General features: G+C 37.5%; 1 protein-coding gene across 1 annotated transcript in view; it reads left to right on the top strand.

Moving 5' to 3' along the window:
- Nucleotides 1–26,279, top strand: part of BACH1 (BTB domain and CNC homolog 1) — a 44,726-nt gene extending 18,447 nt beyond the window's left edge. Inside the window, exons 2-5 of the mRNA XM_049785766.1 lie at nt 12,244–12,537; nt 16,631–17,980; nt 19,646–19,852; nt 25,101–26,279. Of these exons, the coding sequence (XP_049641723.1) occupies nt 12,304–12,537; nt 16,631–17,980; nt 19,646–19,852; nt 25,101–25,553 (2,244 nt within the window). The 5' untranslated portion in view covers nt 12,244–12,303 and the 3' untranslated portion in view covers nt 25,554–26,279. The remainder of the gene's footprint in view (nt 1–12,243; nt 12,538–16,630; nt 17,981–19,645; nt 19,853–25,100) is intronic.
- Nucleotides 26,280–27,460: the final 1,181 nt, after the last annotated feature.

The raw sequence follows: 27,460 nt of genomic DNA, 5'->3' as shown, positions 1-27,460 counted from the left end.
AAATGAAGTTGTAGTATGAAGTTCTCTACACGTGAGACTATCCTCACACATAGGTATCTTTTGAATTTTTGTGATAGTGCATTTGTAGATCTGGCTTCATGGTTGTATATTTTACCTTAAGTTTTAAAAAGGGTTTCTTTTTTTTGAGTAAGTTACTATAGAAGTTTAAAATTTTTAAGATTTGTTAAATTCAAGCATTTTGTTTCTATCTTATATTTTGAAAGTAACAACTTCAAATGGTAACTGTAGTAAAACTTAAATTGGATATTGAGCAGAAAGCAGAAGTTATTTCCAAATGAATGTGCAGGAAGCTTTAAAATGCCAATTCATCCCTTATCAGTTTAACAGTATGAATCAGCACTTCATCATAGGTCAGCTTATCTTTATTTTGAATTAAAATTACAGTATGTATTACAGGACTATAGAAAGTTATGATGCAGTGTAGAGAATCTAACTTTGGTGCATGTAAACAATAGTCAACTCAATAAAATCTGTATAAAAAGAAGTTTGCTGTTAATAAGTTAACAGAATTTTAGATCTGTAAGTTTCTTGGGGAGAGGGGCTTTGTTTTGGGCCATACCTAGTGGTGCCCAGGGTTTACTCCTGGCTCTATACTTAGGGATCACTCTCAGCAGTGCTTGGGGGTTAATATGGAATGTCTGAGATTGATCACAGGTTATCTGTGTGTAAGGCAAGGATCCTACCCGCTGTACTATCCCTTCAGTCCTATATTTTTCATTTTTATTAAATATTAACTGTAGCAGATTCTGAAGAAATGTGAGTTCTTCTTTTCCCAGTTTTGTTGTTCCTTTCCTGTTTTTGTCACTAGTTGTATTAATGGGTAAAACTGGTTTACTGACCAGCCACTTACATATTTTTCAGAAATAGTAAAATTGATTGACAACATAGTTTTTTTTTTCCTAGGGGATTGTGTCACACCCAGTGGTGTGATGCTTGGGTTTTACCAGGGGCTCTTGTATACAGAGTTGTATTCCAGGTCATTGAGCCCTTTCCCTGGCGACAGAGCAATTTCTGAAGTGCCCTCATGCTAATGAGTCCAAGGTCTAGGTGACCTCATGCATTCAAGCCACTTATATTAACCATGATTATCATTACCAGACTTTGTTCTTCTTTTGCCAGTTGTCCAGCTCCCTGTAAGATGAGCTGGGGTTCCCATTTGATCCATGGCACTTGGGAGCTGCTACTTTAAGGGCTTTTTTTTCCCCCTCAGTACTTAACACAGTGTTTTTTTTCCTGTATCAGAAGAGTCAACTTGGCTATGTTTGAAAGATATAGTTGATTCGTACGTTTTATACTTATGGCTTTATACTGAAAGTACAAAGTCAGCCATTCAGAAGCAAATATGACAGAAAATAAGTCAAAGTAATATTATGGTATTTATGCTGAAACCTGAAAGGTGCTCTGCTCCCTAGATGACAGAACTGAGACAAGTAAAGAAATCAAGGGAGGGGAAGGGAGTGTAGTGAACTGGCCAGGGCCTAGACACATTGGTGGCATAGTGATGTGGGATATCTGTATCTGAACCACAGAACCAACAAATCAGAAAACATGAGATCCAAACTCGAGCAGCCAAACTTGAAAAGGTGTAAAGATGCAGAATTGGAGTGAGGGGTGAGGGGAAAGTGGGGAATGAGAGAAGGAATTGATTATAAGAAATGTAGAAGGCATAGTAGAATTTTTGGCAAGGGAGAAATAACATTTGGTATAGAAAAATGATAAATCAGAATGGAGAGGGACTTGAATGACATGAAACTCAGGTGATTATAATTAATAGTAGCTAATACTTAGTATTTTTGTATAAGTAGAGTTATTTTTGCTGCAGATATCCTTGGAGCCCAAGAGCCTTTGTGGTGAAGAAAGTGGCTCATCTTCTGGCGTCCAAACAAGCTTCTTTCCTTACTCTGAAGCATAACCTTTTAGTACTACTTGGATCCCTAGATTACTGTGAACCTCTTCTTTTATGGAAGAGTCAAGCATTTAGTGCATATTCCTCTTCTCCATCTCATTGGTCTTGGAATTTGGAGATTGAGCAATCTCCTCATCTGTAAAGTTGAGGTTGTCTAGAGCATTCATTTCATTGCCACTGTGGGCCATAAGTAATATTAGCAGTGTATACATTCAGCCCAGTGCCTAGCTAGTGTCAACTTTGAGTTTATTGAGTATTTGGTAGTATTTCCCTTTTTTTTTTGGCGGGGAGAGGGGGCTTTGGGTCACGTCTGATGACACTTAGGGATTACTCCTGGCTAAGTGCTCAGAAATTGCTCCAAGCTTGGGGGACCTTATAGGACATGGATCAAAAGTGGATCAAACTTTGGCCTGTCCTGGGTCAGCTGCTTGCAAAGCAAAAGCCCTATGGCTGTGCTATAGTTCTGGCCCCAGGTGTTAGTTTCTAAGACAGTTTCTGGCCTGACTTGAATAAGCCCCAGGAGAAAGATCCAGTGTTGAGGAAGAGCTTAGATACTTGAGAAGAGGGGGTTAAGAGAAGAAAGGTTTAAAGGGGCCAAGAATAGACACCAACAGCTTGTCGTGACTAGGATAGGGAAGGTGCCTGGTAGAAGATGGTGGGAGATACATGAATTGAGGTTCCCGTGGCCTGTTGGAGAAGAAATGTATCATTGTGGAAAATGGGAGACAGGAACACATAAAAATTTGTTTAACAGTGCTGTCAGTCTTTTCAGTTGGCATGTTGGTATTACACAGATGTGCACATTTTGTTGCTTTTCTTGGCTATGTTATGCTCAGAATAATTTGATTATTAATGATTAAGTAATCTGGTTATTAAATTATTAAATTAATACAAATTTCAAATGAGTAGTATTAAGGTTGCCAGGCCAGGAGCTGGAAAATAATAGCAGCAGAGACTTAAGTGCAGGAACAGAAGGTAAAGTAAATCATCAACCATGATTCTTGGAGTTCTGGCTCAGAACTTGGAGGGCCACACTATGTAGTGTGGCATGGTTCACCTCACTCCCAAGTTATGCAGTTCCTTTGAATGAATGTTCTTCCTAATTTCATATGTTTAAATACTAAGACCAATCACTAGAAGGAATTTATTTCCTACTCTTGGTCTGGGCACAAAGTCCCAGAATCAAGTTTGTTTTAGAACTCATATTTGAAGTTTCCATCATGTTACATGGATTGCTGAATTGGCCTGTGATAGGGTGAGAGCCTTAACCTTGAGTAGAGTTTAAACACATAATGAGTTCATTTGCATTGATATCTTCTGGGGAACTTAACACTTAAAGTGTCTTTAGCAAGTACATAATAGAAAAGAATTTATAATAGCAGTGATGTGTATGTTTGTGGGTAAGCAACCTATCTTTGAGGTCAGATTCATAATATGCTCTGGTCTTGTTTAGTCTGATATTTTTTAGCCCATTTTTTTTGGCATAGAGCATATCTAAAAAGTGTAACAAATACTCAGTTCCTGTATACTTGAGCACCTTCATGTTATTGAAGAGGCAAATTGAAAGACACAGTGACAGTTGCAGGGACAAGACCAGGAGGGCCCAGCTTATTTTGCTATCATCTCCTCATGACAGAACACTCAACTGTGCAGTGCCCAGCATTGACTTTCTTACCAAAAGGAAAATAAGAGAACTTCTCTTTTAACCTACTTGTGGACTCCTCATAACACGAAACATGTAAGAATAGTAATGCCTGAGCTACGTGAACGCACCTACTACTTTTATTTATTCATTTATTATTCGTTTGTTTGCCCAGAAATGTGTATTTGATCAAAAGCCTCCAGAGAGGCTTTATATATTAGTATGTATTTAAAATTGAATTCATGTTGTTTTAGGATAATTTTATCTTTTAATATTTTGAGAAAAGCAAAAGCAAGAGTTTCTGTTCCATGTTCTTAGTGATGAAATAGTTTTGCTTGTTGCCTTTGTTTTACAGAATAAGATAAGGCCCGCTATTTAAATAGATTTGCTGTTAAAATGTGTGACCTCACAAATTTTCATTGTTTCCTTTGTGTTGGAGGAAACCTTCTGTGAAACGTATCTTTATTATATGAGTACCAGACCACTGTCAGATGTTGGCAAGTGGGGCATAGAGAATGATGGCATACCATTTGCCTGGTGAACCATTTAGGCCCATCCCAGAGTTATCCCTGGTGACCTCACATACTCATGCCTAGAGAATTAGGATTGGGATGTCACCAGAGATTTCTTAGTCCTTGAAGTTTGTTTATTGTAGATGTTTTCTCAATCGGAGGCATCTCACTTTAAGAGAATCTGAGATCATTGGTTTAAAAAAAATCAGTGTTTATTTTCCTTTATGAATCTTTCCCCAAAAATTAGTTAAAAATTGTTATCAAGAATCTAATTTTAACCTTTTGGGGAAAAGGAATGTGTTTGGGCTATACCCAGCTATGCCCAGAGATTTTTTGGGGAGGGGCTATTTGGTGCCTGAGGTCAAACCCCAGTCAGCCTTTCCAGCCCTGCTTTTCAATTTTTTTTTATTTAGGTTATTTTGTTTAACAAGACTAATATGTTTTAGAATTCATGTCTCTTCAAATATGTATTACCATGGCATGCCCATAACAAAACCACCATAGTCTTTTCTCAAATCATTGGACCCCTCTCTTTTCTATCCCTTTAAAAGACACCCCTTTTCCTCTCTCTCTCTCTCTCTCTCTCTCTCTCTCTCTCTCTCTCTCTTTCTTTCATATTCTCTCTCTCCCTCTCTCCCTCTTTCTCTCTCCCCCCCCTCAGTTGTGCCCTTAGAATCAAAGGGTTTATTTTTGTTTGACTTTCTCTATTCCCTTGCTTTCATTTGTTAATCCCACATAGGAGATGAGATCATTCAGCATTGTCTTTCTCTTTCTGACTTAATTCACTTAGTGTGACTCTTTCCCGTTCTATCTATGCTGTTGCAAAGGGCAAGATGTCATCTTTTCATATAGCTTTATAATTCATTTGTGCATATACTGTATCTTACTCATCTACTCATCTGTCATTGGGCACTTCCAGTGCTCCTCAAACTATGGCCCGCGGGCCACATATTATATTTGTATCTGTTTCGTTTCTTCATTGCAAAATAAGATATATGCAGTGTGCATAAGAATTCGTTCATAAGTTTTGTTTTTACTATAGTCAGACCCTCCAATGGTCTGAGGGACAGTGAACTGGCACCCTGTTTAAAAAGTTTGAGAACCCCTGCATCAGTTTTAGTAAACATTGTAGTACATATATCTTTTTGATTAATGTTCTTTGGATAAATTCCTAGGGATAAATTGCTGGATCATGTGGTAGATTATTTTTAATCTGTTGAGAAAACTCCATAACTGTTTCCTGTATGAGCAGAACCAATGCATTTTCCCACCAGTGTTGTAGGCGGGTTTGATTCTTTTTCTCTGTGTCCTTAATAGCAGTTGTTGGTTCTGGCTTTTGACAGACTGTTCTCACTGGATATATTAATACCTGATTAATATGTTTTCATTTTGCTTTTCCATAATCATCAGAGCTGCTGAGTCTTTTTTTTTTTCTCCCATGTGTGCATATTTGCCCTCTGTGTGCTTTTTTGCCAAAGCATCTGTTCTACTTTTCTGCCCTAATTATTATTATTATTTTGGTTTTGGGGCCATACCTGGTGACAAACAGGGATTGCTCTGGCTTTACTCTCAGAAATCGCTCCTGGCAAGTTTAGGGACCACATGGGATGCCAGGCTCTAACCTGGGTCTGTCCTGGGTCAGCCAAGTGCAAGGCAATCATCCTACTATTTTTTAAATGTAATTACAGCTCTTAAGCTTTTTGCACTCTTTGTATCTTGGATATTAGCTGCTTTTTGGATGTATGGTATGTGTAAATATTTCTCCCAGTCAGTAGGAATTTTTCATTTTAGTGGTACTTTATTTTTATTTTATTTTAATTTTCTTTGTTATTTTTTTTATTTTATTTAAACACCTTGATTACATACATGATTGTGTTTGGGTTTCAATCATGTAAAGAACACCACCCATCACCAGTGCAACATTCCCATCACCAATGTCCCAAATCTCCCTCCTCCGCACCCGACCCCCGCCTGTACTCTAAACAGGCTCTCCATTTCCCTCATACATTCTCAATATTAGGACAGTTCAAAATGTAGTTATTTCTCTAACTCATCACTCTTTGTGGTGAGCTTCCTGAGGTGAGCTGGAACTTCCAGCTCTTTTCTCTTTTGTGCTGAAAATTATTATTGCAAGAATGTCTTTCGTTTTTCTTAAAACCCATAGATGAGTGAGACCATTCTGTGTTTTTCTCTCTCTCTCTGACTCATTTCACTCAGCGTAATAGAATCCGTGTACATCCATGTATAGGAAAATTTCATGACTTCATCTCTCCTGACAGCTTCATAATATTCCATTGTGTATATGTACCACAGTTTCCTTAGCTTGAATATAGGTGTAAGGAAAGGGTTTTTGTATTGTATTTTTGTGTTCCTAGGATACATTCTAGGAGTGGTATAGCTGGATCGTATGGGACCTCGATTTCCAGTTTTTGGAGGAGTCTCCATATCTCTTTCCATAAAGGTTGGACTACACGGCATTCTCACCAGCAGTGGATAAGAGTTCCTTTCTCTCCACATCCCCGCCAACACTGTTTATTCTCATTCTTTGTGATGTGTGCCATTCTCTGTGGTGTGAGGTGGTATCTCATCCTTGTTTTGATTTGCATCTCCCTGATGATTAGTGATGTAGAGCATTTTTTAATGTGTCTTTTGGCCATTTGTATTCCTTCTTTGTCTAAGTGTCTGTTCATTTCTTCTCCCCATATTTTGATGGGATTAGATGTTTTTTTTCTTGTAAAGTTCTGTCAGTGCCTTGTATATTTTGAAGATTAGCCCCTTATCTGATGGGTATTGGGTGAATAGTTTCTCCCACTCAGTGGGTGGCTCTTGTATCCTGGGCACTATTTCCTTTGAGGTGCAGAAGCTTTTCAGCTTAATATATTCCCATCTGTTAATCTCTGCTTTCACTTGCTTGGAGAGTGCAGTTTCCTCCTTGAAGATGCAGTTTCCTCCTTGAAGTTTCTGAGTATTCAAGCCTATTCCACTGATCTGAGAGCCTGTCCTTATTCCAATACCATGCTGTTTTGATAACTATTGCTTTCTAGTAAAGTTTACAGTTGGGGAAAGTAATTCCTCCCATATTCTTTTTCCCAATGATTGCTTTAGCTATTTTAGGGTGCTTATTGTTCCAAATGAATTTCAAAAGTGCCTGATCCACTTCTTTGAAGAATGTCATGGGTATCTTTAGAGGGATAGCATTAAATCTGTATAATGCCTTGGGGAGTATTGCCATTTTGATGATGTTAATCCTGCCAATCCATGAGCAGGGTATGCGTTTCCATTTCCACGTGTCCTCTCTTATTTCTTGGAGCAGAGTTTTATAGTTTTCTTTGTATAGGTCCTTCACATTTTTAGTCAAGTTGATTCCAAGATATTTGAGTTTGTGTGGCACTATTGTGAATGGGGTTGTTTTCTTAATGTCCATTTCTTCCTTATTACTATTGGTGTATAGAAAGGCCATTGATTTTTGTGTGTTAATTTTGTAGCCTGCCACCTTCCTATATGTGTCTATTGTTTTTAGAAGCTTTTTGGTAGAGTCTTTAGGGTTTTCCAAGTAGAGTATCATGTCATCTGCAAACAGTGAGAGCTTGACTTCTTCCTTTCCTATCTGGATTCACTTGATATCTTTTTCTTGCCTAATCGCTATAGCAAGTACTTCCAGTACTATGTTGAATAGGAGTGGTTAGAGAGGACAGCCTTGTCTTATCCCAGAATTTAGAGGGAAGGCTTTTAGTTTTTCTCCATTGAGAATAATAGTTTCCTCTGGCTTGTGGTAGATGGCCTTAACTATATGAGAAATATTTCTTCCATTCCCATCTTGCTGAGAGTTTTGATCAAGAATGGGTTTTGGACCTTATCAGATGCTTTCTATGCATCTATTGATATGATCATGTGGTTTTTATTTTTCGTGTTGTTTATGTTGTGTATTATGTTGATAGATTTACAGATGTTAAACCATCATTGCATTCCTGGGATGAAACCTACTTGATTGTAGTGGATGATCTTCTTAATGAGGCATTGAATCCTATTTGCCAGAATTTTGGTGAGGATCTTTGCATCTGTATTAATCAGCGATATTGGTCTGTAATTTTCTTTTTTCATAGCATCTCTGTCTGGTTTAGGTATCAAGGTGATCTTGGCTTCATAAAAGCTATTTGGAAGTGTTTCCGTTTGTTCAATTTCATGAAAGTGTCTTGCCAGGATTGGTAGTAGTTCCTCTTGGAAAGTTTGAAAGAATACATTAGTGAATCCATCTGGACCTGGGCTTTTATTTTTGGGCAGACTTTTGATTACCGTTTTAATTTCATCAATGGTGATGGGGGTGTTTAATATGCTACATCCTCTTCCTTTAACCGTGAAAGATTATAAGTCCAAGAATTTACTCATTTCTTCAACGTTCTCATATTTCGTGGTGTATCATTTCTCAAAGTAGTTTCTGATTACCCTTTGAATGTCTTTCATATTAGTAGTGATCTCTCCTTTTTCATTCCTAATATGAGTTATCTAGTTTCTCTCTCTCTCTCTTTGTTAGGTTTGCCAGTGGTCTATCAATCTTGTTTATTTTTTCAAAGAACCAACTTCTGCTTTCGTTGATCTTTCGAATTGTTTTATGGGTTTCCACTTCGTTTTGATTTCTGCTCTCAGCTTTGCTATTTCCTTCTGTCTTCCTATTTTTGGGTCCTTTTGTTGAGTGTTTTCTAGTTCTATTAGCTGTGTCATTAAGCTACTTAATTAAGCTCCTTCTTCATTCCTGATTTGTGCTTGCAAAACTATAAATTTTCCTCTCAGTACTGCTTTTGCTGTGTCCCATAAGTTCTGATAGTTTGTGTCTTTATTATCATTTGTTTCCAGGAACCTTTTTATTTCCTCCTTGATTTCATCTCGGACCCACTGGATATTTAGTATGAGGCTGTTTAACTTTCAGGTGTTAATGTGTTTCTTCTGAGTCCCTTTTAATTCACAAATAATTTCAGAGCCTTGTGGTCAGCGAAGGTAGTCTGCAAAATTTCTATCCTCTTGATATTATGGAGGTATGTTTTATGTGTCAGCATGTAGCCTATCCTGGAGAATGTCCCATGTACATTGGAGAAGAATGTGTATCCAGGTTTCTGGGGATGGAGTGTCCTATATATATCCATAGGCCTCTTTCTTCCATTTCTCTTTTCAGGTCTAGTATATTCTTGTTGGTTTTCAGTCTGGTTGACCTATCCAGTGTTGACAAAGCCATGTTGAGGTCCCCCACAATTATTGTGTTGTTGTTGATATTATTTTTCAGATTTGTCAACAGTTGAATTAAATATGTTGCTGGCCCATCATTCGGTGCTGTATGTTTAGGAGAGTTATTTCTTCCTGCTCTACATACCCCTTGATTAATATAAATTGTCCATCTTTGTCCCTTACAACCTTCCTGAGTATAAAGTTTGCATTATCTGATATTACTATGGCCACTCCAGCTTTTTTATGGGTATTGTTTGCTTGGATAATTTTCCTCCAGCATTTTATTTTGAGTCTATGTTTGTTCTGACTATTCAGGTGTTTTTCTTGTAGGCAGCAGAAGGTTGGATTGAGTTTTTTGATCCATTTAGCCACTCTGTGTCTCTTAACTGGTGCGTTTAGTCCATTGACGAGAAAAAGAATTGTCCTGGGATTTAATGCCATCTTTATATCAAAATTTGGTGTGTCTTTTGGTTAGTCTTGTCTTAAATTAGGTCTTTCAGTTTTTCTCTTAAGACTGGTTTTGAATCTGTAAAGTTTCTGAGCTGTTGTTTGTTTGTGAAACCATGTATTCTTCCGTCAAACTAGAAAGTGAGTTTTGCTGGGTACAGTATTCTAGGTGAAGCATTCATTTCATTCAGTCTTGTTACAATATCCCAACACTGCTTTCTGGCATTGAGTGTTTCTGGTGACAGGTCTGCTGTATATCTCAAGGATGCTTGCTTGAACATAATTTTCCCTTTTGATCTTGCAGTTTTCAGAATTCTGTCTATCTGTGGGATTTGTCATTGTGACTAGGATGTATCTTGGGGTGGTTTTTCTGGGATCTCTTTTGGTTGGTACTCTTCGAGCATGCAGGATTTGATCACATATATTCTTTAGCTCTGGAAGTTTCTCTTTAATGATGTTCTTGACCGTTGATTCTTCCTGGAAATTTTCTTCCTGGGTCTCTGGGACTCCAATGATTCTTAAGTTGTTTCTGTTGAACTTATCATAGACTTCTATTTTCATCTGTTCCCATTCTTTGACTTATTTTTCCATTGTCTGTTCATTTGCTTTAATTTTTTTTCCAATCTCTCCTGCTGTATGGAATTGTTATGTATCTCATCTTCCACAGCACCAAGTCTATTCTCAGCTTCTGATACCCTGTCCCAGATCTTATCCATTTTGTCATTCACTTCATTTACTGACTTTTTCAGGCCTGTTGGTTGACATGTTATTTCAGTTTGGAGTTTTGTGATTTCTGTCTTCATATTTTCTTGGTTCTTATTAGTGTTCTGTTCAACTCGATCCATGGTTTCTTCGAGTTCATTGAGGATCTTCCATATTGCTAGTCTAAAGACCTTATCTGAGAGGTTGATTAGTTGGTTGGTCATTATCTGGTCATCAGAATTGTCATCTTCATTCTCTATGTCTGATGCTGGCCTGCGTTGTTTTCCCATTGTCACACTTGTATTGTGGGTTTTTCTACGAATTGTGGTGGTATTCATTGGCTATATGATGCAGGCAGCACACTCCTCTGGCTCCGCCCTTTCTGGATGGGCCGACTTGCCTCTAAGGGAGGGCAGTCCTCTCTGGATGAAGCCTCACACAGGATCAAATCTTAGGCCTGAGCACGCAGCAGAGAAGACAGTCTGGAGAGAAATGCTTGCTTTTGTGATCCAGCACAGTTCTTAGTGTGATTTTTTGTTCTTGTTGCGATGGTGTTCTTTTCTTAGAAAGAGTGCATGGCCGCGTAGCGAAGCGGCGTGCTCTGCTGGAGCCTCTTTTCGACTCACTCCCAAGAGGTTCACGCAACAGGATAGTAGGCAGACACACAGGCAGTACTCACAATTTTTCACAGTTGTGCCCACTGGGCAGGCGTAGTTTCGTGGATTTTCCCAGCCCGATGTCACAAACAGGGGACCCTCCTTCTGCAAACCTAGCCGGTTTTCACGTTATGGAGTCCCGCCCTTGAATTGGCCTCTGGGAGAGCGAGTTTTCTGGAGCCTCTTTTCGGCCCACTCCCAAGAGTTTCACGCAACAGGATAGTAGACAGACACACACAGGCAGCACTTACAGTTTTTCACAGTCGGGCCCCACTGGGCAGGCGTCCTTTATTTTTATTTGTATAATTCTTATCATGTTATTAACATTTTATTATTATAGTATTATTTAATTTTAATTTTATTATTAATAATATTGAGTAGGCATCACCGAAGCCAGTATTGTGGAGTGTATAATGCTTATGGGTTTTTTTTATGTATTTCATGGTTTCGATTTGGTAGCTAGGTCTTATATAATCCAATGTGATTTGACTGTTATTCATAGTAATACATTTTCTCACTCATTTTTTCTCTCATTCATATTTACCTTTGTTTTCAGGCTTTGAATTTTTGATCTGCAAGGCTGTATTCATAACAATACCACACTGGTTTTATTATCTTAGTTTTGTGATGAATTTGAAGTAGGTGAATTTGATGGCTCATCCTGTTTTTCTCAGAATTTTGTATCTGCAACTTTCAGTAATATTAATTATGCGTTGGAATTTTGACAGGGATTGCATTGAATCTGTATGTTGCTTTACATGGTGTAGTTGTTTTACAGCTTTTCAACTTAATGAACACAATCTTTACATTTCATTGTGTTTTTTGTGTTTTTTGAACAGTGTCTTGCAGATATCAGTGAACAGGTCTTACTTTTTCTTTATTCTTAGCCAAACCCTAGGTACCTTTTTTGATTGCAAATGGATTTTCTCAATTTCTTTTTTTTCTATTTTGTTGTTTGTGTAAAAGTGGAACAAGAATTCTATGTCTTGATTTTGTAGCCATTAGCTCTTGGTTGGCTTTTGTTGCTTTTTTGGTGCTGAGATTTTGCTTAAATATGAAATTATTATATCATCAACAAAAGCATTTTAACACCATTGTATCGAGTCTCTTGAGTGAAATCTCTCACATGTGTCTTTGCAGGTTTGATGACGTTTAGAAGCATGCTTTCACTGAATTGCCCAGCACCATTTGTTACACAGAATGTCTCTGAGTGTGAGTTCAGTTTTTGCCTATGAGTCTTCAGTGCACAGCTCTAACATCTTGCTCAGTCTCGACGACCAGCGGAAGAAGGATGTGCTTTGTGATGTCACTGTGTTGGTGGAGGGCCAGCGCTTCCGCGCTCACCGCTCAGTCCTGGCAGCATGCAGCAGCTACTTACACTCTAGAGTCATAGGCCAGGCTGAGGCACAGCTTCACATTACTCTGCCAGAGGAGGTAAGTGACAGCCACCCCCCACTTGTTCCTGGAGCTCATGCTGATTGCAATTTAGTTGAACTTCATTCAATTGCTTATGTTTATAACGTTTAGAAGAAAAGTCACAAAATTTGGGAAGCAATTTTCTGATCCTGCAACATCACAACTTTTTTTCCCTTCAATTTTACATGTTAAATTTGAATGCTAGTGTATTGCTTTTAATTGAGAAGATAAATAATGTGAGCCACTGTTTATGTTATTTTTGGTAAAATGACCATAGTATTAGTGGATATTTAAAGATTGTTATGGGGAAGCCATAACAAGTGCCATTCTTGCTCTCTGTACATATCGCTGTGATTGAAAAATGACCAATGATCAGGTTCCATGTTCTATAAGGTCCTCTGTATCTCCTCATATAGAACCCCATGAAAGTTAGGTGTTTAGAGTATCTGCTTTTTTTTCCTCTATGTACTGATGGCATAAAGGTTTGTTATTTATTCATAGAGACTTTTCTTTTAATCTTATTTTCTCACTATATTCTTATGGGATTCTTAATAATATCCCACCTATAAGAGAGCCCTCTCTTAGAAGAGTGCTTGGTTATACTGAATCTTAGTAGAAAATCTTGATTTATTTAAGTACACCTGCACCTATGAAAGCATCAGTTTTTTTGGCATTGGAAATTATAACCACACAGTGGAGAATCAGCAGCAGTCAGTTTTATGCAGCAGTCAGAAGTGATGATGGAGTACTAAGAAAATCACAAAAAATGACAAGCGAAGCAAATAGATGTTCTGTTAAGAAAAGAAAAAGTAGTAGCACTTAATAATGTGATATTATTCTGATGGAATTTACTTTGAAATTTCTCACTGGCAATTTCAAATAGAGTCAAGTTTGAATCATTGGTAAAGAGGAAGATGCATGTATAGTATATGTCTATATATTTATTATAATTTGAGAATAAATAATAAATTTTCAAATATTTTAAATCATCATCATGGTGAAAAATCATGGTGTAGCTCAAATTAAAGGCCTTTTTGGGTTATATTAACTTATCCTTTATTGAAATTTTATTTCACAGCACTGATTTGATTACTGAAATTCATATGAAGTAAAAATTGTAGACATCTTTTGTACACTTTCTTCAGTTTATCCAATGGTCATATTTTAGAAAACTAAAAATAAAATCAAGACCAGGATCTTGACATAAATACAGCCTAATGCTTTTTCACATTTTCCTGATCTTAGTTAGGTATCTGAGTATGAAATGTTTTTTTAAAAAAAGCTTTATTTATTTATTTATTTATTTATTGATTTATTGATTGATTGATTGATTGATTGGCTTTTAGGCCATACCCAGCAGTGCTGTCTCTGCTCTCAGAAATTGCTCATAGCATGCTGTGGAACTATATGGGATACTGAGAATCAAAGTGGGTCCCTCCCAGGTCAGCCACACCAAGGCAAATGCCCTACCACTGTGCTACGTCTACCCAGCCTCAAGAGCATGAAATTTTTTTTTCTTTTTTTTTTCTAGCATGAAATTCTTTTTTTGTGTGGTTTTTGGGTCACACCCGGCAGTGCTCAAGGGTTATTCCTGGCTCCAGGCTCAGAAATTGCTCCTGGCAGGCACGGGGTACCAAATGGGGCACCGGGATTCCAACTGATGACCTCCTGCATAAAAGGCAAACGCCTTACCTCCATGCTATCTCTCCGGCCCCTAGCATGAAAGTGCCCCCATACATCTGTCACAACAATGTCTACTAAACAAATCCAAGTCCTAGAGATCCCTCCTTCATAACCACTCTCGTTTTGTTTTCATCTCTGTCTTAACTTTCTGTCTTGGTTCCTAAAAACTGAAAACTGCTAATAATCTTTTTCTAAAGTTTTTTTGTTTAAAAATATGTCAATCTAAAGGCTGGAGTGACAGCACAGTGGTAGGGGGTTTGTCTTGCTTGCTACCCGGGGACGGACCCGGGTTCGATCACCAGTGTCCCGGATGGTCCCCCACGGCTGCCGAGAGCAATTTCTGAGCACAGAGTCAGAAGCACCCCTCGAGGGTGTGGCCCCAAAACAAAACAAAAAATATATGTCAATCTGTTCTAGATCTTTTTGGCCTGCCTCTACCTGAGATGTGTACTTTTCACTTTAACTTCAGAAAACACTTTCTCATTACCTGCACATCCCTGCTTGGGATATATGTACTTGCTCTTCTATTTTGGAAAAGTGCGCACATGTGTGTATGTGTCTTCTCCAATTCCCACCTCCTCCTTCTCTCCACTTTTCCTTCCTCCACCTTATTTTACTTAAACAAGAAGATAGTCTTATAAATCTTGGTTTTATTGAACAATCACTGGTTCTTTCATTAAATTGCTGAGTTGTATTTTATAGTATAAAAGGACCCATTTTGGCATTTGTTTTGGAGCCACACACAGAGGTACTCAGAGTTTACTCCTCAGGGCTTTGGAGAAGGGACTATGTGGGGTGTCAGGGATCAAATCTGGCTCTGCTACATGTAAGGCAGAGGTCTCAAACTCGCAGCCCTCCGTACAATATTTTGTGGCCCTGCCCTAGAGGAATCTTTTATTGTTTTGTTTTGTTTTAGTTGTTTGAGTTACACCCCCTAATGTTCAAGGCTTACTACTGACTTTGCACTCAAGGATCACCCTGACGTTGCCACCTGCGGCCCCTAGGTAAATTGAGTTTGAGACCCCTGAGCAAGTGTCCTTCCCGCTGCACTGAGTTCAGCCTATAACAAGGACCCATTTATATTTAACAGTTCACCTTTCAAAGGAAAGCAAAGTAATACCAGCTTTGACTATTATGCAAATAGAATTATTATCAACATTTGTGTATAGGTTTTGTGTGAATATGAACTTAATTTCTCTAGGTTAAAAGCTAGGAATATAATTGCTAGGATATTTTTTGGTTATAATTTTAGTTTTACAAGAAACTACCAAATTGTTTTTCGAAGTGTCTATACTATTTTCCATTTCCACAAGCACTATACCTAAGTGACCCAGTTTCTCTAAATTGTCACAAGTGTTTGGTGGTGGCACCATTTTTTCAGTTAGCCATTTTCAAGTTCTTATGTATTCAAAGTTTCATGATTTTTCAAAAGGTCATATGAAAGGTTATATCAACAAATCATGATTATCTATAGGATCTGCTCAAGGTTTTGAAATAAGTTTCATCTTTTTGAATTGTTTTGTTTTTGGGCCACACCTGGCTGTGCTCAGAAATTACTCCTGGTAGGCTCAGGGGACCATATGGGATGCCAGGGATTGAACCCGGGTTTTTCTTGGGTCTTCCTCTTGCATATGCATCCTACCTCTGCGCTATTGCTCAAGTTTCATCTTTTTAATCCAGAATGCGGTTCCTTGCTTTGTAGAGGCAATAGGTTTAGTGCAAATGAGCATCTCTGTAGAATTCTATTACCTATAGCGTCCTTGAATCTTTGTAAAAATAGTGTTTGATTTGCTTGGATTATTTTTTGATTGAGCCACACTCAACAGTGCTCACGGTTTACTTCTGACTCTTCTCAGGTATTCTTGGAGGTGTTTGGGGTCCTCATATGGGGTGCTGGTAATCAAATTGGGTCTGTTATGTGCAAGCACCATAACCCCTATACTAATTCTTCAGCTTGATTAGATCAGTTTTTCTAAATTTATATTTTGAGAGGGTTACATTCATGGTGCTCAGGGCTAAGATTACATTTTAAAGCTTTAAATGTTTATAAGAAAATTTTGGCTGAGATACAGATAATAACACTCACTGGCCATAGAAACCTGATACTCTGTATGAATTGCACACTGTATTCTTTTTATTACATAGAGGATTTATTTTAGCTAATGTGGGAACATTGTGATAATATTTGTCTTTTCCTCATATTAGCAAACCATTCAGGTTGCCTTCAGAGTGGTATCTATAAAGTGAGAACTGTATTCCAGTAAACAAAAGTATACTCATTTCTGGGATCTCTCAGCTAACATTTCTGAGAGGATTTTTCTCTCTTCTCAATTAAAATACCTATTTTGTAATTATCTCCTTCATTCATTCTCATTCCTCTTTTTACAGGTTTTATGTGATGCATTTATATTTTTTTTTATATTAACAGGTGACAGTTAAAGGATTTGAACCTTTACTTCAATTTGCCTATACCGCTAAGCTGTTTTTGAGTAAAGACAATGTGGATGAGGTGTGCAAGTGTGTAGAATTTTTAGGCGTGCGTGACATCGAGGAATCCTGCTTTCAGTTTCTCAAATGTAAGTTCTCGGACTCCACTGCACCAGACAAGCAAGAATGTCCAAGAATAAAATGCTTCCCAACGCACTGTCAAAAAACAGACCTCAAATTTTCACTTTCAGGCCAGAGAGAGTTGGAAATTGATGAAGTGGAGGAATTTTGGGAAAACAAAAATGACCAGATGCCTCACTGTAAACTTCGCAGGTACCAAGGAAATGCAAAAGTGTCCCTTCCTCTACAAGACAGTGCCAGTCAAACGTGTGAGTCCATGTGCTTAGAGAAGGATGCTGCTCTGGCCCTGCCATCCTTGTGCCCCAAGTACAGAAAGTTCCAAAAAGCATTTGGAACGGACAGAGTGCGTCCTGTGGAATCCAGTGTCCGAGATGGTCACACTTCTTGTGTTCAGCCAAATGAAACATCTGAGAGTGAATGTCTAGCAGGAATTCAGGAATGTGCAGATTTGCAGGTGATTTTAAAATGTGAAGAAAGCAAATTGTCAATGGAACATGAAGAACCCAAGAAGAAAGAACCTGCTTCTCAGTGTTCCTCCGAGAAAACTGAGGTGACTTCTCTACCCCACACTTCTTCTGCAGACCCTCACGGACTCTATACCCTGTCCCTTTTACACACATATGACCAATATGGTGACTTGAATTTTGCTGGTATGCAAAATCCGACAGTGTTAACTGAAAAGCCGTTGCCAGGTACAGATGTTCATGAAGAGAAATTATTTGGCGAAAACCAAGAGTTGCATTTGAAATCTGACTCTGGCCCCCGGGAAGACAGCAACCTTACCTCAAGTGATCGGAGTAGTGTGGAGCGGGAGGTAGCTGAACACCTTGCAAAAGGCTTCTGGAGTGATATTTGCAGCACCGATTCTCAGTGCCAAATCCAGTTATCATCTGCTGGGACCAAAGATGGTTCAGAGCAGAATTACCCACAGAAACGGTCTGAGTGTCCTTGGCTCGGGATCAGAATCAGCGAGAGCCCAGAACCTGGTCAGAGGACTTTCACGACATTAAGTTCTGTCACCTGTCCTTTTATCAGTACGCTGAATACGGAAGGCTGTTCTAGCAACTTGGAACTTGGAAACGATGGTTATGTTTCAGAGCCCCAGCAGGAACCTTGCCCATATACTTGTGTGATCAGCTTGGGTGAAGACTCTGAGACGGACACTGAAGGAGACAGTGAATCCTATTCAGCCAGAGAACAAGAATGTGAGGTGAGAAGGAAGTGGCCGCTTTGTTAAGTCATTGTTTGTCCACCTTTGGTTGGGTCGACTCTGTTAGCAGCATTTTTTGTACTTTAAGGTGGAAACATGTTCAGGAAGGAAGTTGAGTTAGAAAACTTGTCATCAATACCACTCGAGTGTGATGATGTTCATGATTTTCAGGTTTGATGTACTTAGGTAAATTATGGAGTTGATTAGCACATTGAGTTTAATTATTGAAATCAAATGCCATGTCCCAAGGGGGAAAAGCCTAATAATTGTACCATTATTACATATAATAGCCCTTGGAAAAATGTAACACATGTATATTTAAACTTGTGCATTACCATAATTATACCCAGCCTGGGAATAGTCAAATAACAATGATTTAGCAGTGACTAGTTGTAGGAATGTGACTTCTGATGCCTAGGTTACATTATTTTTTCTTACTTTCCTTCTATAGCTACATCAGCTATTATTTTAATGGCCATTAATCCAGCTTGAATTACATGTAATGAATATGGAACTAAAACTAACAAACTTGATCAGAGTTCTTTGTGAACATATATTTGATAGTTGATTTTTGCATTTGGGGTACTAATAAGAACGTGTTGATCCTTTGGGATTTTCTTTGATTTTATAGATGTTGAATGACAGATTTGAAAGTGTGAAAGAAACTTGAACTCTGACTTTCAAAAGAGGTGATTTATGAAATAACATGCTTTTTTTTTTTTAAAGAAGAATGTATCAATGGAATTTTTGTATGACATTTGTGAATTCTTTATTTCAAACAACAGGGAAGGTTAAAAATGAAAAAACACCGAACAGTATAGACATTTTGTGTAATTTCTGTAAGTTGGATAACAAGCCAAGTTAGTTTTCAGAGAGACTGACCAGTGTACCTTTTACATTTTAAATAATAAACTGTCCCATCGTTTTGTTTCTTAAAAATATACTATTTTGGGAGGGCCTGGATTGATAGTGCAGCCATAGGGTGTTTGCCTTGCACGCAACTCTCCCAGGACAGACCTGGATTCAATTCCCTGCATCCCATGTGCTCCTTCAAAGCCAGGAGCAATTTCTGAGTGTATAGCCAGGAGTAACCTGTGAACATCACCAGATGTGGCCCAAAACAAAACAAAACAAAAATATATATTTACTACTTTTTCAAATTGCAGTATACTGAAAATGATATGAACTTATAAGGTTTTTAAGTGAGAAGTAATTTTTAAAACATTATACATAAAGTACCATTTCCTGAAAGGAAATAAACATTTTTGAAATGTTTTAAAAATGAATATTACAGTATTAAATTAGTATTATATAGCACTAGCACTATAAAACAAAGATTATAATGTTTTTGTTTGAATAAAATCATATTAAAACATTAGTTATCATGTATTACTATATCTTAGAAAAAGTTTACAAAAATCTTTTCACTTATTTGTATTAATATTCTTGATTTACAGAAAAGTTATCTAATTCACACTTTGCTAAATACCCTCTAAAACAGAGTAGAATAAGCCACCATATAGAAATTGGGAATAGAGGTCTGTTTTTTAAGTCTAAAACTCTGGAAAACAGATGTACTTATTTCCCTCTTCCCAAATTTAAGTAGGGCTACAACATATGACAATTACTAATACCAACAAGACTAATGTTTGCTTGACATTCTAGGTTAAACTGCCATTTAATGCTCAACGAATAATTTCACTCTCTCGAAATGATTTTCAATCATTGTTGAAAATGCATAAGTTGACTCCAGAACAACTAGATTGCATCCATGATATTCGAAGAAGAAGTAAAAACAGAATTGCTGCACAGCGTTGTCGGAAGAGAAAACTCGACTGTATACAAAATCTTGAATCAGAAATTGAGAAGCTGGTAAGTAGACAATGGATTGTTGTTTAAATTCCACTCCCACTTCTCCCTCCCTTTTTAATTACAAATCAGATAAAGTTCAGTTATACATAAATTTAGAAATCGAACAGTTTTTTTAGATATATGTGAATATTTTAGAGATGTGGATCGTTTAGAAAGAACTAGATCATAATAAATAAGAATCAAATAAATATGGCATAAACTCCCAGCATCACAGTAACTAATTATGTAATCCAGATTAAGTTTTGGTTGTCATTTTAAGAAAACAAGTTGGATATCATTTTAAGAAGAAGATTTTATTGACTTATGCTCCATATTCTACATTTTTAGCATAATATACTATAGCATGTTGATAATGTTTAACGAACTAGGATGATTTAATGGTTGCCTAGGTCTGAGCACTTTGGTGCCTCTAAAAACTTAAATTCTAATTATTAGCTTAAATGAATTGTAGACTTGTAGCTTAGTTTTGTTGCTACTAAAACAGCATCAACTAGGATCTCTTTTCTTAAGAGGAAAAATAGATCAATAGAAAATCTTTAGATAAGAAGACTCCTTATTTTATTTAGTCTTACTATGTATTTCAGATTCAAGACATTAAATAATTGAAGTATTTGCACTCATGCTTCTTTTTTCTCTTAGTGGTTGGTAGAAGGAAGTATTGTCCAAAAGACAAGTGGTAGTGCTGGCTAAGCTAAATATGTGGTATTTTCTAGGAAATAGGAAAGCATTGTCTAGGAAGAACATTCCGTAAATGGTTTGTCTTTGTTCATTATTGGTTAAAGTTGAAAATTGTGATTGTGCCAAATCTTTAGTTTTGAGCATCCTAGCTATGAATGGTAATTAAAAAATAGCAACAATTTAGAAAAAAAGAAAAATTTATGCATATATATTTGCATATGCATAAATATATATGCTCTCCAGATCATATATGTTATGACAATGCAATATAATCTGAATTGCAAAAGATGAACATAAGAATAAATTGTGAATTAAGGTTATAAAGAGTGGAAGAAAAGCCAGATGTTTTTATAAATGAAGGCATGACAATATATAAAATATATAAGGCTGTAGTTTTGTTTTCTGGAAAAGCTGCAGACTGGAGCAACCAGTTGTCATCAGAAACCTGGAGCAAGCATGGGGGAAACTTTCAGGAGCCCAGAACATCTTGTGTCTCAGCTCACCTGTGTCCGTTCCTCCTACCCACCCTTGCATCTCTGCAGGGTACTCACAGAGTACTTTTGGGTACTCACAGAAGTGTGAAGAGCAGCTGCAGCACTGATGTTGAATTGTTTCCTTCCTCCAGATTATAATTTAGTCGCTTAAAATTTCTGAGGAAGAGAACATCTAATTGTTCTAATTCATTTGAGGTGTTCTCTTCAGCGACTAGAGAGCAGAGACAAATAGCAAATACTTGGCTGCCCTGGGCCTGCCTCTCTGGGCACACACTGCAGAGAGCTGGTTGGGTTTCTGATCACTGAGAGATGGGCTGGGCGAAGCTCACTCCACCCTATCCCTCCTTTTCTCTGGTGAAGAATGATCTGGGGGTCCAAGTGGCTTCTTTTATCTGTAGGCTCCTTCTACTTTGCTATATTTTTCAGCTACTCCTCATTCTAGTGATGAAGTGAGGTCAGTTCCAATTGCAAAGTTTAAATTTATCCCGGTCACAGCTACCTTTCCCAGGTGAAAACAGCAGAAACTGCAACTTAATAGCTAAGTTGGTTAAGAAGGCTTGTTCTTTCTCTAGAAATCAATAATTTAGTGCCTAAGATATGCGTATTCTTAAAACCTGGTTATAGGGTGATGTATGGGAACTTTTTTATTTTTTGCCTCTGCCTTTCTTTTCACAAAGGGAATTATTGGTAATAATGATTCCATCGTGAAGTTGGTACCAGCATCACTATTGCTAGCAATAGTACTGAGAGTTGAGTATATGGAGGAGTATAACAAATATCTATCCCGTTTTTGAAAAATAAAGATGCCACTTTCTGGAAATATGTCAACAAACAATGTCCTTATATTGTCTGGGTGGATTAGATAAATTATTTAAGGTCCTAAAATTAAGGTTCTGGTATAGTCTATTGAATCAGGCTTTATTGTTGGACATGTAGTAAGCTGAAGTGAATAATTATGCATTGTGTTTTAATGTTTAAGAAAACTTATCTTTAGGGTAGATTTCTAATAGTGGAATTGTTAAATCAAGAATACATATGTAATTCTATTAATAATGAATTCTTTTAGATATGGGTTGTATTTTGCCCTTCTGTCAGAAGTTTATTATGTGTCTTTGGCCTGCAAACTCAGCGAAAATGTAATTAGATTTAGTTTTTTTCCTGGTGTGAAGTGAGAATTCGTACTTGTGGTAGCATTTATTTTTGTTTCTCTTAGAAGTGAAATTGGGTCTCTTCATATTTTCAGGGGATATTTGTATTTTACTCTGAGTCAGGGAGCTACTAGTCACCACTTTCTAGCTGTGAGTTTTCTTTAACCTTAAAAAAATTGTCACCATAACATGGCTTGTTTTGTGCTACATTCTTCTATTTCTTACCTGTACTGAGTTATATTTGGAATGTTAATTTTTAAAAAAAAATTCTTAAATCTGGGGCCAGAACAATAGTATAGTGGGTAAGGCATTTGCCTCGCATGTGGCTGACGCAGGTTTGATCTCCAGTATCCCATAAGGTACCCTGAGCTTGCTAGGAGTGATTTCTGAGTGCGGAGTCAAGAGTAACTCCTGCGTGCCATTGGGTGTGGCCCAAAAACAAACAAAAGTTTCTAAATTTGAATACTTCACAATAGCAGGTAAAAAGTAGATTTAGATGTAAATTTGCAGTTTTAAAGTACTGACCTGGCAGAAGAACACAGGTTTTACTCAATTTTTAATAGATGTGTGATTATAGCAACAATACTTAAACATAAGATTTATGTAGTTGCATTATATGAAAATTCAAAATGTTCTTGGAAATAAATAATAGGATATTGGTAGGGAAGTAATGAATAGATTATGAAGTGATTAAATTGAATTACTTTTATTTATTTAGCTGAACATGTTTGCTTAGCTGAACTATTTGTAGTAAGCTTGGAGGGTTGTTTTGTTTTTTGTTTGTTTGTTTTGGGTTACACCTGGCAGCGCTCAGAGGTTACTCCTGGCTCTATGCTCAGAAATCGCTCCTGACAGGCTCAGGGGTTCCCACCATATGGGATTCCCACCATCCTTCTGCATGCAAGGCAAACACCCTACCTCCATGCTATCTCTTCGGCCCAAGCTTGGAGTTTTAAAATTAAAGTGAAATGAAAACCCAGCTAACTACTAGACATGACCATGTAGAAGTTAGCTTTAAGTGCAAAGAACAGATGGGAACCTTAAGTTAATAGAAATAGTCATGGAAACATTCTAGGGTTTTACTTGCTGGTTTTAATTCTAGAGAGGTAAGTCACCTGAAACAAGGTGTACTTGAAGAGTATATAGTTCTGTTCTTTATTTCATGGGATAAGGGTAGTAAGAACAGTTAAAGATCATATGGAAGCTTTTTTAAAGATATGTAACTTATAAAATACTTGCAATCTTTATAATCTGTGGATTAAGTTGTAGTTCTGATTTGAGGAAGAAAGCTCAGCTATCCATACTTGTGCTTTAATCTTGTAGACTGTAAAACTGTTGGAAGTTTGTTTCCCATTGTTTAGAAGAGTATTATTCTAGTTTCATTGAGTCTGTTACAAAATATTGTTGTGAGGTAGGAGAAATATTTGTTATTCTGGCAGCTTTGTTTTCATTTTCATTTAGATTAGCCTTTGAGGAAAAAGTAGTTGATGCTGATTGCATTGAGTGTTTTTCTGCTCTGGAGATACAGCAGTAGGTGCTGTTTGCCCTCAATAAAAACCCATTGAACAAAGCTATAATTTACATTCAAATGTGAGCCACCTTCTGGTATGTGCCAGCATCTCTGTGGTAAAGGATAGCAGTTGTAAATTATCATTAAGAAATAATTCAGGGGCCCAGAGAGATAGCACAGCGGTGTTTGCCTTGCAAGCAGCTAATCCAGGACCAAAGATGGTTGGTTCGAATCCCAGTGTCCCATATGGTCCCCCGTGCCTGCCAGGAGCTATTTCTGAGCAGACAGTCAGGAGTAACCCCTGAGCATCGCCCGGTGTGGCCCAAAAACTAAAAAAAAAAAAAAAAAAAGAAAAGAAAGAAATAATTCATCTAGTGGTCAGACAGAGAGTTCAGTGGGCTGGAATGTTTTGTATGCAGGAGTCCCAAATTTGATCCCCTTTCAAATTGAGCACCTCCAATAGCAACAACCCTGAGCGTTGAGACAGATAAAGCCTTTGTCACTAGGTGTGACCTCCCCCAAACCAAAAATAAATAAGTAAATAGAAAAGAATTGTTAATCATTGACAGCTCAACTTTCTCGAACCTACCCACAATCAGAAAACCAAGAATTGTCATAAATTTCACAAGAAGATCTTTGACCTTCTTCCAACATGTGTTTACTCTCAGTGTATAAACAGTGAGATTACTTAGTGTTTCTTAGATTTTTTTGGATCAGTAGCAGTACAATGCCAGACTAGGAACAACAAGGGAAAAGATGTGCTAGCAGCAGCAGCAGTAAGTACTGGAGAACAGAAGGGCAGAAACTGCGAAAGTTTGACACCCCCTTGGAAAATACTTTAATCAGCCTTCTCATAGTGATGAAATGTTTCCTGATTATAGCTTCCCCAAACTAAACTTGCCAAAATCAATTCCCTTGCTGCCCAGTTCTTCACAGTCTAGTAAGTCACCCACTGGCTTTCTGACCGTGGAAATGTTAAACTCTGGATTCTGCTCAACTTTTCATGTTTACCTGGGTTGTTTATGTTTCACATTATTTCTGGTGTCAAGTCCCACAATTGTTTATCTGCAACATACAAATGCAAAGATCTTGGAAAACTAGACAAGTGGATATTGCTCACTCTTTGACCAAAATTTAGCACAAATAGATTATAGGCTGTGTGAAGTCTTTATCCGACCTTGGGCATTATTTGATCTTTTCACATGTTTTATTTAAAACTGTAATGGTAATTTGATAATGGGGTGCTTACTTTAGGCCCTTCAAGAGAATTACTTGTGCACCTGTATGAAATTTCTAAAATTTGAAAATGTCTGAATCCTAAGGGAGAGACTGTAGATGTGTTAGATCACCCTAGAAATATAATTGACTCTAATAAACAGAAATTGTTTTGTCCTATTTTTTTCTTTCCACCTTCACAGCAAAATGAAAAGGAGAGCTTATTAAAGGAGCGAGATCACATTTTGTCTACGCTGGGTGAGACAAAGCAAAACTTAACTGGACTATGCCAGCAGGTCTGCAAAGAAGCCGCTCTGAGTCAAGAACAAATACAGATTCTTGCCAAGTATTCAGCCTCAGATTGCCCGCTCTCATTTTTAATCTCTGATAAAGGGAAAAGTACTCCTGATGGTGAACTTGTGTTTCCATCCATTTTGAGTTTACCTGAGAAGCCTCCAGCCATGCCAGCTGCTGTGGAGCCAAACCCACACTATTCGAGCACCAGCAGGAGCGGCGAGTCAGGCTGCCCACAGGGTCAGGAGTCTGGACCCACGCCCAGCACCAAGCAAGCAGGGCTCATGGAACAGTGTCGGCCCAGTGGTGGCATCTCCGATTTCTGTCAGCAGATGACTGATAAATGTACTACTGATGAGTAAAATTGCACTCCCTCTTCCTTCCAACCATCTGATTTTCTGCCACAGTTTTGACATTGTCTCAGAAGTGTAATATAACCATCTGTCTCTTACCAATGTTTTTAATTGTTGGCTATTAAGGGAGTTCTCTGAGTTCTTCTTGATTTTTAAGGGAATTCTTCCTGATTTTTACGAGATACAGAAAAGCTTTGGCTTCCTAGATACCGAAAAATCACATGTAAAAGTGTTGCCAAGTTTTTTTAAAACTCATGCTTCAAAGAGTGATTTTAGTAATCACTTTTCCCAGTATTCAGAATAAATATGAGAGTGAAAGCTGCAACACTATGGAAAAAGAATATAACAGCTTAAAAGTATCTATAGACAGTTTTCACTACAGAAGTAGCCCACACAAATTTATTAGTATAACTCTTTTGTAGTATAGTGGTGTGGGAAAAAACACTTCTCCCCAGGCAGTGCTAAAAGAGTTCTGATCTGTTCAGAGATGAGATCTCAGCTACTCAGGAGTGTTAGTATGGAACTCCAGTGTGAAAAATTAAATCAGCAGTATCACACAGCATTGCTCTTCAACTTCTCCCAGAACGAGTGGTTGCATGGCTTACATTGTGATCCCTAAACTTCACTGGGAATAATTAATAAAAGGGTTGACTGAGGCTTCCTCTTCTCAGTATCAACACAGAAATTGAATATGCATTAATATAGGGAAAAAGTTCTTTTCTGTGTTGTGCTTTTTCTTTTTTAGTTGCCTTCACAACTGTGTCATGAGCTTCCTGTTTCTGGACACATGTGTTTCTATGGAAAAAGAAATAGGAATCAGGACACATCCCTCTCCTGAGTGAATGTATTTGCAGCATTATCTTAGCCACCCTAGAATACTGGACAGCTTACCAAAATGTAAGACTGCTTGCCTTCCCACCAGAGGTCACCCATGTAAGAAAAGCAGACCACAGAGAAAGGAAATGGCCTACATTTATCAGGAGTGGCAATTCACTCTTTAACCTATTTTGTAGTCCTATGGTTTACTTAAAAAAAAAAAAAAAGAAAGAAAAACATTATGATAAATCAAAATGCACCTTATGGTGATCATGCAGGTTCGTGAAGTGGGATGAAATTCGATCTTGGTAATTGGAAATCAGATTTAATCTTGTTCTCTTCCTGTGTGTAAGGACTCCACATTTGGACTTGGGCATTTTAAAAATTAGTCTCTGCATTTCTTCACTCCTGTTAAAATAGTCTTTATCATCTACCTTCATAATATTATACAGTAGCTCTTAGCCATTCTGGTGTTAAGACTAGTGTGACAGTCAAAGCTAGAAACCTTTTCAACAACTTAAAATGCATGTGTTGGTATTTACAAAAAAATGCACAATGTCTAATTTTTATAGGGTAGATGAGAATAATTTAAATGACTTTGTTTCATCAGATCAGACAACTGAAAGACTATATTTGCATCCTGAGTGTTGGGTGAGCCTGATGGGGGAGAGGTAATATGGGAGGCAGCTATTCACTACCTAGAATTCAATAGGGAGTCTTCAGCAAGTTAGCATTACCTCGGGAACATAAAGGGCCCAGATGGAGACTTTCAAATGCTGCATATACTTTCTGAAGTGGAGAGATAGGGGATATACTGCTAGTGTATTTCAATAGTTCATAATCTTTCTTCTTAATAATTGCAAGTAAAAATGAGTTGGGCTTATTTTCTAAACAGTGGTAATTCTCAAGAATTTGTCAGGGAAAATGAATATCTCATGATGATGCATCCTATACTATAAATAAATTTATGTGTATATATATGTATGTGTACATATATGTATATATAAGCCCCATGTAGCTGTTTCTTTGATACTTGTAATTTTAAACTTCAGAATATAAAATAATATAAAAGCTTTTTTGGTTTACAAACTGTAAAATCA

The sequence above is a fragment of the Suncus etruscus genome, chromosome 13 (assembly GCF_024139225.1).
Source record: "Suncus etruscus isolate mSunEtr1 chromosome 13, mSunEtr1.pri.cur, whole genome shotgun sequence".
Lineage (NCBI taxonomy): Eukaryota > Metazoa > Chordata > Mammalia > Eulipotyphla > Soricidae > Suncus > Suncus etruscus.
This window is presented reverse-complemented; position numbering and strand designations above follow the sequence as displayed.